General features: G+C 41.8%; 1 protein-coding gene across 1 annotated transcript in view; it reads right to left on the bottom strand.

Annotated features, from left to right (window-relative positions):
• naa15a (N-alpha-acetyltransferase 15, NatA auxiliary subunit a) overlaps window positions 1-15,033 on the bottom strand; it is a 134,978-nt gene that overhangs the window by 100,967 nt on the left and 18,978 nt on the right. Inside the window, exons 7-11 of the mRNA XM_084331816.1 lie at window positions 14,254-14,373; window positions 10,505-10,600; window positions 6,002-6,108; window positions 5,821-5,893; window positions 1,853-2,022 (exon numbers count right to left, since the gene is read on the bottom strand). Of these exons, the coding sequence (XP_084187942.1) occupies window positions 1,853-2,022; window positions 5,821-5,893; window positions 6,002-6,108; window positions 10,505-10,600; window positions 14,254-14,373 (566 nt within the window). The remainder of the gene's footprint in view (window positions 1-1,852; window positions 2,023-5,820; window positions 5,894-6,001; window positions 6,109-10,504; window positions 10,601-14,253; window positions 14,374-15,033) is intronic.

The raw sequence follows: 15,033 nt of genomic DNA, 5'->3' as shown, positions 1-15,033 counted from the left end.
CTGTGTGTGTGTGTCTTTATGCAGATCGTTATGCAGTTTTAAAGCACCTTGGCTTTGCTCTGAATGCACTTTGTTGTAGTTATCCTACAGAGAAAAGAAAATGCACTTGACTTTAATGCACATTTTGTTGTATGCAAAGAGAAAATGTTTAAATTGTACAATCTTTCAGCAGTCAGTCTGGAATTAATGTATGCATTCCAAAGTGCTGAATAAATGTTTTATGGGCCCATAAGTGATTATTAATATTATTTAAGTTAAGTTTAGCCATAATCATGTCTTTTGCCATAATCAGGTAGCTAAAATTTTTTTTATTAAAATACATTATATATTTATATTTATCATTTTCGGCATTTCGGCATTCGGTTTTCGGCCAACTGTTTCCTATTTTCGGTATCGGTTTCGGCCAAGAATTTCCCATTCGGTGCATCCCTACAATGAACGGCGATGAAAATGAAACTGACTGCACGTTTTGTGTAGGGAAGCCTGTCTCATTACTTCACTAACCGGAAACTGAGTCTAGCTGCCCAGACCCATTTGAGTAGGTGGGAGTACTTGCCTTGATTGACAAACTCCTTCAGCCAATCAGCATAACAAACGTTTGCCAGATCCAGTTGGAAGAACAATGAAAATCGTCCATAATTGTATGCAGAGAAAGTCCTCTAGTGAATATTGTTGTTCTTGTTTAATTCTTGTTATGGAGTCTATTTCCGTTTATGTCTGTGTTTATTCTACTAACGTTAACCTTACTGCTTGTTGCTTCGGGCGCAAACAGGGGGGATTACTAGTTTGCCAGCAGCGCACTGGAGTCCACATCATCAACTGTGGGAACCAATCAGGGGCTGCATTCCACTGGGGGACAGGACAGCAGTTAGAAAGCAGTCCCTGATTGGCTCCGATTACATTGCAATTTCTGGAAATAGATGTGGATACAAGGAAGGCCAGTCTGTAATGTATAGCAAAAATAGAAATTTATTTTGCAAGAAAGACGCGCTTCCATGCTACGTTTTGCACACAAAGTTCTTATTAAACCTCGACAACACACACACACACACAAACAGTTGAAATGGAGAGACAGAAAGAGAGGAGAAGCAGTTTGTGTGTGTATAAAGTAGGACTGCACAAGTTGGCGAAAAAGTGCGATTGTGATTATTGTAGACATAATTTCGATTGTGATATATTATTGAAGACTTGTGGTTATATAAGTATATAATATTAGTATGAGGTATTCTCGCTTGTAATACGAGGAGATTGTCTGCCAGCAATCCATGTTGTTTCTTGTGAGATGATGAAGCCAAAATGTCAAAGCAATTTGTGACCAACCGGGGAAAATGTAAAAGCTTGATGATAAACAGATGACCAAGTAGGCTACAACTTCAAACAGAGCGGTCATTGTTACTGAACAGTCTGAGAAAACCTGCCCAGGAGAGTTCACGTAGCTGCAGCTGCTTTCATTCCATCAACAAATAACTGGACCCGATACTGATACCTGGGCTTTGGGTATCGGCCGATACAGAGTACCGATCCAATACCCATTGTTCAATTAATAAACTGTATGCCTCACTGTGTGGAAGAGACTGGGATCATTCCTTTGTGCAAGGCAACATCAGGCTTGACTTAAAACATTACTTTCCTAACTTAGTGAAACAACATGTAACAAATTAACAGATATAAATGTACTGAATTGTTATTTCTTATTTTATTTATTAATATATTATAAAAATTATTTAAAAAAAATATTTTTCTTTCCTTCTTTTTTTGATACCCGATCCAGCTATTTTAGTCATATCCGGGCCGATATCCAATATCAATATCGGATCGGTGCATCCCTAGTGTGTGTGTGTCTGTTACAAACCTTGTATATCTTGGCCTTGATGAGAAAGAGCTCAATGAGGGTGGGCGTGCTGTCGATGGCGGCGTTGATATAATCCAACGCTAGCGTCTGCTGGCATAAATGGTCAAAGTGCTGCGCCAAGAAATACTGAACCCACAGCAGGGTGGTGGGAGGCTCCTCCTTCCCATCATCTACACACACACGAGAGATATATATTTGATGTCATTCACACATAGGTTCACACAGGCATTTAAAAATAGTAATCATGTGGGCGGCTACGTGGCGTAGTGGGCAAGGCGCTCGCCACGAATACTGGAGACGCTGGTCGTCCGTACTAATACACATTGGCCGTATTAGGGGGTGGGAAACTGATGGGTGGGGATCGGGCGTTGTGGACAGCGACTCCTACAGGTCGGTTGGTGCGCCTGCGCAGTAGAATCAGGAAGTGTCGGGGGCAGCGTGAGCCTCCCACGCGTTACTCCTCGCCACTGAGAGATCGAGCTGCGCAGGTGAAAAGATGCGACTGCTGTTACCTCAAGTACCGGAGGGGACTTGTGCTATGTATGACTTAGTCCACATTGCAGCCGGCTTGTGGGAGGCAAGAAACAGCATTCGTGACAGGGGAGGGTTGAATTGGATGATACGAAATTGGGATGGGAGAAAATATAGAAAATGGAGAAAAAGTGGATAAAAAAAAAATAGTAATCATGTAAGGTAGGGCTGCACGATTCTTGCTAAAATGTGAATCACGATTTTTCTCTCTAAGAATTGAGATCACGATTCTATCACACGATTCTTATTTTTTCAATCAAATCATTTATTGCACTCTTTCTTAACACTTTGTGCCGTTCACGTAGTGCTACGTTTCTGTGGCCCGACCGTTGAGTGCCGGAAACGTAGATCTACGTTTCTGTTTTGGTATTTATTTTATTCTCTATTGCCATTCATAATCCATCGAGGCAGCTTGTGCATGCTGTACTGAATGTGTCTGAGATTGCAGACAGTCAATACCGCCGCCTACTGCCTTGCGGCTGCTATTGCACTCCATTTGAAACAATGTCGTTTCTTTTCTCTACCGAGCTGCGGCGTGGGGGCGGGTTCTAAACACTCCGACAAAACAAGCGCAACTGACCACGCCCGCCCGTTCATGTGCAACGGATAACGTCGGAGACAGGATCGCTGTGGATATCTGGAATGGCGATCAGATAATTGGATTATTCTTTTTGCATTACATCAGAGACAAGGTAAGGACTCTATATTACCGATCTTGCGTTGATCTGATATTTCTTCCCCCGCGATCGAAACGTGTCTGTGTTTTATGTGTGTGGGCCGTGTCCCGTTGGTCACATCACGGCACGAATGGGTGCCCCGCTGCAAGCCCCCTTTCATCCGTGCATGATGAAAGATAATACCGATAATCTAGCGTTGATTTCAGATTGATTGTTGATCCAAGCGAGGAATGGCAACGTGATAAGTGAATTCCAATAAAACGCTGTTTTTGCGTCTTTTCATGAGATTACTCAGAATCACTCAAACTATACTCATTCACCATGGTATAAAACAGAAATGTACAGATGAAAAAATTATCTGTTTTTTGCATGTTGACTGGAAGAAACTCATTGACAATCGACAACGTTATTAGATCCATAGCTATAATATTTAATATAGTTTTTAGCACTACAAACACGCCATTCTCTCCATTGAATAGAACGCTAGCACTGAAGGCCCACAGTACCCCCTGCTGCCTGGCAATCAAAGTGTTAACTCATTGGGCGCCAAAAACGAGTAAGCTCGTGTTTCGTCGCCAACGCTTGAGCGCCAAAAGAGAGTAGTTTTTGATCCTTTGATCCCTGTTCTAAAGACTCACTCGGAGCTGCCTGTGTCTCCCTGGTACAGCTGCCTACGTTGGAATTGCAATGACGATCGGATCCCGCCAGGTGGCAGTATAGCCTACCTTTTGAACTGGGGATATCAGTTGTCTTCCAGTACTGAGTTACCTCCGGCTGCTTCCGCCTCGGAGGACATGGCAATCGGTCAGAGATTTGGTGCCTCAGACCTATTCTTTCCCGTATGATAGTCATGCCCAATATACAATAAGGCTGAGCCCGAACGTTCGAACGTTCAAACGTTCGTTCGTTACGTTGACATTCGGACTTTAATTAATAGGTTCGAACGTTCGGTTAAAAAAAAAAAAGGCAGGCGCGCGACGTTGAGGCGATGTGAAGCGGCGCGTCCCCCGAGTGCGCTCGGCTCAACCAGTGTGGTCTCTGCCGGGCTGTAGCTGGATACTATTGTCTCAACCAATGCAATAGAACCATTTTGATTGACAGGCGATTCTGCCAATTACGTCACACCGCTTGCACCCGCCTCTGCTGTTACCACCAATCGGCAAGCGTTTATAATTTTTTTTACTTCCGGCAATACATTTATCTGCTTGCGAGACCGAGAAGCACAATAGAGTGAACAGACTCCGTAGCTCCCCGCTGAGGAAGGAGCTACGGAGCCAGCCTTTTTCGGCCACGGAGCGCGAGCTTCATGGCGGGAGGTGGTTGCGTTGTAAACAACTCTGGCCGAGGGCGGACGGGCGGCAGGCGTGTTGGGAGCCCGGCGGCACCCCGCCGGTGTCTCTCTGTCTCTCTGCCGTCCCCCGTTCCGAGGTAGACGGTGGAAGGAGCCGAGGCGCGCGTCTCTCTCCTTCCCGTCGACCAAGAGTGAATACCTGTTATTGAACGTGTAACACTAACTATATAACGTTATTAACGTTAATGCCACAAAACGAATGCATTTGTTTATCTAGCCCCTTACGTGACTGCGGTGTGCAAGGGCTATTGTTTATCATAAGTAGGAACTTTATGCAGTACTCAGTAGCTTGTTTATTTTCTTCTGAGTGCTTTGTTTAATTACATGTTTACATGAACAGCCACCACTGTAAACAACATGTTTTTTCACCAATAGATTATGCAATGCCGCCCTCCGTAGGATCTATAATACAAAAAAAAAAAAAATATATATATATATATATATATATATAAAAAAAAATTATAAATTTCTTTTTATTAAAAAATTTACAAAAAACGAACGTTCGAACGTTCGTTCGATAAACCCTGGCGAACGTTCGAACCCTAAAAACAGGGTTCGGGCTCAGCCTTAATATACAAGAGTAATTGCGATCGCCATGGGCCGACTGGGATTTATTCATTTGAGTACCTTCTGACTGAGGTAAGGTCTATTTTAGGTAACCTGCTGGTATTTTTTTAACCTAAAACATGCTTTTGTACCGATCAGTGTCGTATTTTACCGGACCTAAAACATGCTTTTTGTAACGATCGCAGTTTCAAGACACATATGTATATGGTATATACCTTTGATTTGGAAGTATTTGGGGTTTCAGGCGAGCAACCCAAACGATTTGGGCATAATGCATATAACGTGATCTCGTGATCTATGAAAAAATACTGGATTATTTTGGAAAGGGGCGATGTTTAGCATGGAATAGCGCACAAACTAAAGTATGTAGAGATGAACTGGTTTGTCAGTGTTGGACTATGAACAATGCCTGTCAAATGAGCCATACTATCATAGCTATAATACAGAACACACAATGGGTCCGCAAACATCGCTAAAATGGTCAATAACGCTGGCGCCATTGAGTAGAGATGGGAAAACAGCGTGGCGGTCAATGAGTGAAAACGGACAACATAACATAATATGAAAATGCTTGACTTAAACTTAAGTCTCTTGTAACATACAAAATAACTCAAATCAGAATCGTCATCATTTAAAAAAGTTAAGTAAAATTATTATTATTTAATTTCTTTAATAAAAAAATAAATCGTCATCATTTAGAAATGAGATCGCATAGGTCTATGAATCGAGATCGCAATTTGTTTTCGATTAATCGTGCAGCCCTAATAATGTAAAGTAATGTATGATACATATAAAATGAGGCCTGTCCGTGTCAGTGAAAGTGAGGAGTAAACAGTGCTCACCATTTTGACTAAACATTCGACAGCTTTTTAAAGAAGTTTCATAGCCGACTACTAATTCTTCAATGATTGACACCTGCAAAACGAGAGAGAAAGAGAAGAGGTTCAAGGATTACGATTTAACTCAAGCATAATGGCAACAACTAGACATTGCAGATACAGACAGACACACACTCCTCCTTACCTTATCCTTGTTGGTGTAGAGATTTTTAAGGGTAGTGAAGACGGGTGGAACGCCTTTACTGAAGTTCATCCTCAGGTAGCGGTCCAGACAGTCACGGAACCTCTCCCCTGACCCGCACCAAACACATCCACATCTTAGAAATGGCTTATTTGTACTTTAGTATTTTGTACTGTAAATCTTTACACCCATGTGCATTTATAACAGAGGAATTGAGCTATTTCCCTTTTGATGTCACCATAGAAACATTGGACCTCATTCTCGAACGCAGTTACAAAAAAGTTAAGAAATGTCTCCTTAACTCCACTTACAAAGTTCCCGGGACAATTCAGCCATTTTTGCGAATGGTTTATCTGGGATTCATTCTTAGCCAAGAACAGGATTTAAACACATTGTGCGCCATAAACGGTGTAAGTCGTTATTGCCCGCCATGCGTTGAACGCCAACAACGGCGTAAATAGTTTTTGGGATCAATATTTGATTTTTTCGCCATGGCATTCATAATTCATCCAGCCTCCCTCCGGACTGCAGCGGCACCCTGTCTGAAATTGCAACGCCTCAATACCGCCGCCTGGTGGATGGTCGGGCGAGTTACACTCACGTCAAACCGGAAGTGGCGGTCGGTGCATCGAGGAAATCCCTCCGGCAGTCATATCTTGTTACGTGGCTCCAGACAAACACTCAAGTGCATTTGGATTGCTTTCAAAACGCAATAATCAATATGATTTCGGCGTTTTTTGCGCCATACAAACCGGAAATGGATCTAGGAGATCGGCGTCAAATAATTGGGATATTTTTCCTCCAGTCTCATCGGCGAACGGTAAGAGGACACTAACGTTATTTTCAGCCCGATTGTCCATTTCCTTGTTTGCAATCAATCTGATCAATATATCAACCCATACTAAATAAAGCCGTTACTGACGATCAAGGAATTATAAACGACCCCCCCGCCCCCTTTCCTTCACGCATGATGAAGCATAATGTATACCGATCATATACATTTGAATTTTTAATATAGCGTGTATAGGAAAGAAACGCCAATCGATAATCTATCATATGCGTCAGGGCCTATAACTAGCGTTTTTGGAATTACAGCTGAAAAGCTTAAAAACACTTATATTCTCGAAGGTATTAACACAACAATGTATGAATGAAAAAATATAACGTTCCCACATCCGGAACGATAATCGATGTTGAATGGGCCATAGTAATGTCAATATAGCAATAATATTTAAAAATGTATATCCCTGCAAAGAAGGTAAACATCTCCATAGGGTTACAGCGCTGGCAGACTGAGCATAAGGATGGGCATAAGGATGGGCATACTGCGTGGCAATCAAAGTGTGACTGATCGTCCCGATACCGGCCTGAGATTTATTTCACGTCATAAATAGATCAATACAGTCCGTATTAATTAATGTTGCATTTCTTTTTCAAATGTAGCCAAGAGTAAAGACCATAACCCTATCAAAACAGCAGTCAAAGTGTATATTTTCAGCACTACGTTTGTTTACCAATGATTTTAAGTGATGATATTGCTTAATATTGAAATGATATTGCTTATTTACCTTTCTGTGAACGTCTACAAAAAAAACATTATACAAAAGTAACAGTACTTAGTAGATTTCATTCACAATCTTTGCTGCCCTGTAACGTGCGTCTGGTGGTACTAAATCCAGATTTAATTCTGCCATTTGAAAGAGGAGATTTGGCCCGATCCATAGATGTATGACTTAGCCATAATAAGGTATTTTATAGGCCTGATATTCTATATTCATATTTCAAATTGCATGTGTCCGGATAGCAAAATTCCATACGGTATCTACAAAAACACCTGTAAATCATCTGCCCTTTATTCATTTGCTTAGATTTCTTTTGTACACTTGATCTCAAGAAGGTGCCGAATGAGCTCAGTTTTTCACATCTGGTCAATGTTAGCATGGAAGCGGACATGACTGGGTAGCCTAGGCATTGTCCAACTAACACCTCTCCCGAAGGCTACCCACTCATGTCCGCTTCCATTCATTGTGCTAAGCTAGGCTAACATGCAGCCAGATAGCTTTCTACTCAACGCACAGAGAGGAGACTGGTATCTATCTTCTTGTCTCTCTCTGGAGAAGACTGTAAGCTAATTTCCCAAAATGTTGGAGTTTTCCTTTAAGGCTCAAGTGTTCCCCTCAGGGATTAAGAATAAACAATACCATACACAACCAAATGCGCCGTGGATCATTATTCGATCAAGCTTATCAAATGGTGTATGAGGTTTGTTTATATCTTTTTTAGTTGATTAACTTCAAAAGGCGTGGCTCATCACGAAATGTCCACATAACTACCGGAAACATACCCTGAAAATCTCATTCAAATTGACCACTATGGGATGCTACAAATGCACAAAATGTACGTGGCATAACACAAAACTGACTATAAATCATCAAACACATCAAAACGATGCCACGACTGTGCCCTCGTTCATAAAAGAAAAATAAATGGAATTGGTGTGAACTGGGTAGTGTAGTTTTATGAAATTTAGACATCCATCAAAAGCCCTGGGTCTCCTCTTTCTTAGGAATAAAACAATTTCTTGTGCTCGCATCTAAATCATCCGATTTCCGATGCAATGCACAGATTTTTATAAGCTCATATTTAGCTAATAACACTTAAAATTAGGGATGCTCGATATTGGCTTTTTTAACGATACCGATATACCGATATTGTCCAACTCTTAATTTCCTATACCGATATCAACCGATACCGATATATGCAGGGTTCCCCCCCCCCCCCCCAAAAATGGAATAATTTCAGGTAATTAACATTACATATCTCTTGTTGTGGAATTAACACAACATTATGCATACTTTTGACAATAAATAAAATCAGAATTTGTTCTTACTTGCTTGCCTGGGTAAATAAAGGTTATAGAAATGTAAAAAATAAAATAAAAATTTGAAAACAGATACCGATATTTTCCAATATCACATTTTAATGCCGATATTGTCCGATAATATCGGTAGGCCGATAATATCGGACATCCCTACTTAAAATCATTGCTAAACAAACGTAGTGCTGAAAATATACACTTTGACTGTTTTGATAGGGTTAGGCTACATTTGAAAAAGAAACGCATCGCTTAATACAGACTGTATTGATCCATTTGTGACGTGAAATAAATCTCGGCCAGGTACCGGGCTTAAGAGGTTAAATACAGACGCTTCACTAACTACTGTGTCTGTTTTGAAGTTTACCTACGGTTTCTATATTATCAAGGCATCTATATTACCCAAGGTATCTATATTATCAAGGTATCAATATTATCAAGGTATTAGGGCTGACCTCGACAAGTCGAATAGTCGACTAATAGTTCTAAAGAAGCCGTAATCGACTGCCAACCTCTTAGTCGAATGCACACAAATATATATATATTTTTTGTTATTCTTTCCAAAAGCAAAGAGGCCTAGAAGCGTGACTAACGCTAATGGCACGCATACCAGCAAGGCTAACTGCCTAAGAAAACGGGCACAGAGGCACTGAAAGAGGATTTCACCCGTCCAATGAACACAGTGACTAGACAAATATCAAGATGTATCCATCATGGGCGGCTAGGTGGTGCAGTGGGCAAGGCGCTCACCACTAATGCAGGAGACGCTGGGTTTGAGCCCAGCTCTCCGCATTGCTATCAGCTTGGCTGGTCGTTCATACTAATACAATTGGCAGTATTAGGGGGTGGGAAGCTGATGGGTGGGGATTGGACGTTGTGGACAGCGACTCCTACAGGTCGGTTGGTGCGCCTGCGCAGCAGAATCAGGAAGCGACGGGGGCGGCGTGTCCCTCCCACGCAGACCCCCGACGCTGAGAGATTGCGCTGTGCAGGTGAAAAGATGCGACGGCTGCTTCCTCGAGTACCGGAGGGGACACGTGATGTAAGGCTTCGTCCACATTGCAGCCGGCTTGTGGGAGGCATGGCCTAACAGCGTTCGAGACGGGAGGGTAGAATTGGACGATACGAAATTGGGATGGGAGAAAAATTGAAAATGGGAGAAAAAGTAGATAAAAAAAAATATATATATATATGTATCCATCAGTGGACCAATTGCATGCTTTCGCAGAGGACAAGAAGCCTTCAGTCGACTCCTTCAGACATTAAGCACCCCTACAGCCCAAATGGAATGAAAATATATATATATAATTATACTTTTTTGCATTCGGGATTAGCAAATTCTGGCCAATTTGACTATACAAATCCTTAGTCGGGGACAGGCCAAGGTATCTATATTATCAAGGCATCTATATTACCCAAGGTATCTATATTATCATGGTATCAATATTACCCAAGGTATCTATATTACCAAGGTATCTATATTATCATGGTATCTATATTACCAAGGTATCTATATTACCAAGGTATCTATATTATCAAGGTATTTATGTCATGTGTGTGTGTGTGTGTGTGTGTGTGTGTGTGTGTGTGTGTGTGTGTGTGTGTGTGTGTGTGTGTGTGTGTGTATATACCTATGAGGAAGGTGAGAGGCAGCCTCCGGGGCACCAGGCCTTTAGGATACTTCACCCACGCCTCCTCGTAAAGCTTCTGACGCTCTTCTATGCTAGCTGGAGATGGACAGATAAACAGTTTAAATGCTTTATTTCAATCCACCGATCAAGTCACACAATACGTAGAATTAAGATATTATGTTCAATATGCTTTAACCTCGGACGCACGTCATGGCACTTTGCCCTCGTCTGCCGGCTCCGGGCTGCGTTTTTTCGATCAACCAATACATTGTTGGAAAGTTTAATTTGCCGCCTTTCGATAGTCACCCTACTCAACCTATTGCGTGCTTCCAGTCTCGAGTTACAAGATGAAGCCATTCGGTCAAGTGACCACGTCCGGTTTGGCCGGGTCCTGAACGGACCAGTCACATCTGATGGCGAAAATTATTGACCATCATTGTAGCCAATAAAATTCTGGAGCCAGGGGTGTCCCACGTGAGGGCTGATTGCAACAACAAAGGGGCAGAAGAAGACTAACAAGTTCTTTGTTTTGACTCGCAATGAAGCGGACGGCCATTTTGGATAATCATACAGAATTAACGCCGGTACACACGTTACAAAAACCTTTGTAAAACAAGTTTTCCGTGGGATTGTTATCAACTTTGGACCTGTACTAGATAAGACTTCATGCTATGGAACCGTTATGTTTTCCAGCTCCTACCTCTCAGCTGGAACTCAAAATGGGCATCTGGCAACAAATAAACAGAAATCTGAGTAAACAAAACTTTTACTTCAGTGTGTTCAAACCTCTAACTCTATTTCATTAGCACTCAAGAGTGATTCTTCTGTTGTGGAAGAAAGTTCAGAATGTTTCCTTTCAAAAAGAGACCAGGCCCATGCATGTGCTATAAGTATAAAGTATAATAAATCACAAATTACTTTAGCATAGAAAGCATCCTCCTCTAAGAGCAATGTTGGTTCACCTTGTTTCAAAGAAATATTCTCTAAGAGCAACATTTGTTCACTTAAAGGGGAACTCCAACATTTTGGGAAATTAGCTTATTTAACATCTTCCCTGGAGTTAGACAAGAAGATACATACCTTTTTTGTCTCTGTGCGTGTATTTTAGCTTTGGGAATAGACGCTCCGTTAGCATAGCTTAGCTTCATCACTGGAAGTGAGGCAGGACAGTAGCCTTACAGTGCCTTACAGTGTATTGCAAGGTCTGACATTGACCAAATTTGATATGCATGACCTTGGTGGGCTCTAGGTCAACTCCTGAAAAGGGGGTCAATGTCAGACCTTGCAATCAAAAGTTAGGGGGCGCACTGAAATTATGGCAAGGGTTATTAGCCCCCTAACTTTTGATTGCAAAGTCTGACATTGACCCCCTTTTCAGGAGTTGACCTAGAGCCCACCAAGGTCATGCATATCAAATTTGGTCAATGTCAGACCTTGCAATACACTGTAAGGCACTGTAAGGCTACTGTCCTGCCTCACTTCCAGTGATGAAGCTAAGCTATGCTAACGGAGCGTCTATTCCCAAAGCTAAAATGCACGCACAGAGACAAAAAACGGTATGTATCTTCTTGTCTAACTCCAGGGAAGATGTTAAATAAGCTAATTTCCCAAAATGTTGGAGTTCCCCTTTAATTTCTTTCACACAGACCTTGGGGTTACCATAGGGAACCACTCTGAGGCTACGTTTAGACGGAGAGAGTCTGAACAGAAACCGCAAAAGTCGTCTTGCGGTCTCACTTTTAATTTTGCGTTTAGACTAGCGTTTTGGGATGGAATTCTGCGTGCATACGAGGCTGTAACGACTCGAGACGACGGAGCCCCGCTGTCACACGATTGGCGCATATGTCACATGACGTGCTGTGAAGACCCGCCCTACTCTGCCTCTGATTCGCAGACTGTGGGTGGGGGAATGTGATTGGACCAAAGCAGAGTCACTCACAGACAGTGGGTCCAGTCACTAATAGTTGTGATAGCCGCGGGACAGTTTCTTGTGTTTTTAAAAGTACTGCCAATGTAGCCTTCAGGTGATCGCCATGGATAGAATCAGACATGCTTTGTTTATGCTTCTAGGCTACTGGCACATGCCTGTGATGTAAGCAGTACGCGCGACGAGAGCCTTGACAACCCTTTCGTCATCGTTTTATGTGGTTTGACAGTTTAGATGAGCGCGAAGGTTTATCGTTTCTAGGAATTCCACCCTGGAAGGTGGTCTCACTTTTTTGTGGTTTCACCCCATAAAAACGCTGTTGCCGTATAAACAAAAGGCACATCCGAAAAAATATTTTTGCGGATTCACCTGCTAGCGTTTCCGTCTAAACAGGGCCTGAGATCGCTAGAGTGCAATACCGGCCGTATCGCCCACCCTTCTAAACCTTTTCTTCACACCCGGTGTTACGTTTAATTCACTCCGGGTGCAGTTTTTTTGGTCAGGCGAGTCTAGCGGTTCACTCAATGGCATTGAAACGCATCCAATGCCCCCGATGCATGTGTTGTGGTGGATTATGTTGGCGACACGATGGACACCAATACTGGAAATCACGATCAGACAATTGGAATATTCTTTTTGGGGTACCTCCTATTGAAGGTAAGGACTATATGACATCAATCCTGCTTTGATTCAACCATGATTTCACATCGATCGCAACAACCATGTGTAACGTATTCCAGAACGTATGCCGTTGGTGACGATCAAAGCATCAAAAAACGACCCCCCCCCCCCCCCCCCCTTCATGCATTCATGATGAAACATAATACCCATTATATACATTTGATTTGGAAATAGTAGCGTGTCCAGGCGATAACGGTATAACACGGATTGCATACGCAAAGTAATTTGCGATTTTTTATACTTTATACTTAAAGCACATGCATGAGTCTGGTCTCTTTTGAAAGGTAACATTCTGAAGTTTCACTTAAAAAAATCACTCTGAGTGCTAATGAAATAGAGTTAGAGGTTTGAACACACAGAAGTAAGCGTTTTGTGTACTTGTCTTACATTTCTGTTTACTTGTTGCCCGATGCCCGTTTTTGGGTTCCAGCTGAGAGGCAGGAGCTGGCAAACATAACGGTTCCATAAGTTTATAAAAATCCCATGGAAAATGTATGTTTTTGTGGTGTGTACCGGTAAAGATTCAGCATGATTATTAGGGATGGGTACCGAATTCGGTACTTTTGAGGTACCGAACCGAAACACGTCGGTACTACCGAGTATCGAATCAAGTGAGAAACCAAAAAAAAAAATAAAAAAATAAAAATAAAATAAAAAATGTATAAATTTTTTTTTTTTACTTTTTTTTTTCTTCATGTCAACGTTCACACGCACAATATATGCTTACCTAGGATTTGACTTGATTCAACAACAAAGCAGTCAGAGCAATGACAAGCCGAAAACTGTCGAAATTGTAGTTATTTGAAGTTTGGATTTTCTTTTTTTACGACTGAGGTAGGTAAATTAAATTTCTTGAGACTAAAGTACCGAAAAAAGGTACCGTTGGGTACCGGTATCGATTCACAGGTACCGGTATCGGTTCAAATGTGAAAGGTACCCATCCCTAATGATTATCCAAAGCGGTCATCCGCTCCCATTAATTCAGAGGCTCACGTCAAAACAATAGACTTCTTCGTCTTCTTGCGTCACCTTCCCCCACTCTCAGCGCTCGTCATGGATTGCTTTCGGAGCGGACGCTCCTTGGCTACAAAGGCGGTCAATCCTTCGATTGTTTGGAAGTCAATAATGTGAAGGTGTTCACCTGGCTTGAGGGCATTCTCCAGACCCTGGTAGTAGGCCCAGTTCTCAGGGTTCCTCTCCTGGAGTTTCCTGTAAACTTCTGTAGCCTCCTCAGGCCGATCCAGCTTCAGCATCAGTTCTCCTACAGGGTAGAGAGAGGTAGCCTATCAGCAAGCAGTTATATCGTCATGGTTACCATGGGACTGACGGACAAAGACAGAAATTTGCATATGTAGCCCCACTGCCGTTTCAAATGTATGAGCTGGTTAAAGGGTTTGCTTTGGATAAGCTTCAGATCATCTGAAAGGACACAGAACACCTAAAATGAAAATGCCTTACTGCACACTTGTATAAAAACATATATTAGAATAGAATAAAATAGAAATACTTTATTCATCTCGAGGGAAATTTGGCACTACAAATCGCTCACAGTAAACGGTAAACATTTAGGTAGACAAAAACAAGTCATGAATAAGAATACAAATAAGCCTAAGAATAAAATACGGTCCGGAATATACATTTTGTTACATTCTAATATAAAATATACAGTAAAAATATACAGAAATATACAGTAAGTGTAAAATTGTACTATGTTGGTTTAAAAGTAAAAGTCCAGGAAGATAGTACCATCACCCTGTGCTCAGTGATGCAGTGAGGCACAGTGATGCATTGTAAAGTCTGATGACAGTTAAACTCAACCAAACATGATTCCACATCCTATTTTCTGGTCGCGGCTGCGATTGTCTCAACATGACCGTGTGAACATTTCAGCATAGAACTCAAATTGATAGAAATCAATCAT

Source organism: Notolepis coatsorum (assembly GCF_963971535.1).
Source record: "Notolepis coatsorum genome assembly, chromosome: 16".
In the NCBI taxonomy this organism is placed as follows: domain Eukaryota; kingdom Metazoa; phylum Chordata; class Actinopteri; order Aulopiformes; family Paralepididae; genus Notolepis; species Notolepis coatsorum.
This window is presented reverse-complemented; position numbering and strand designations above follow the sequence as displayed.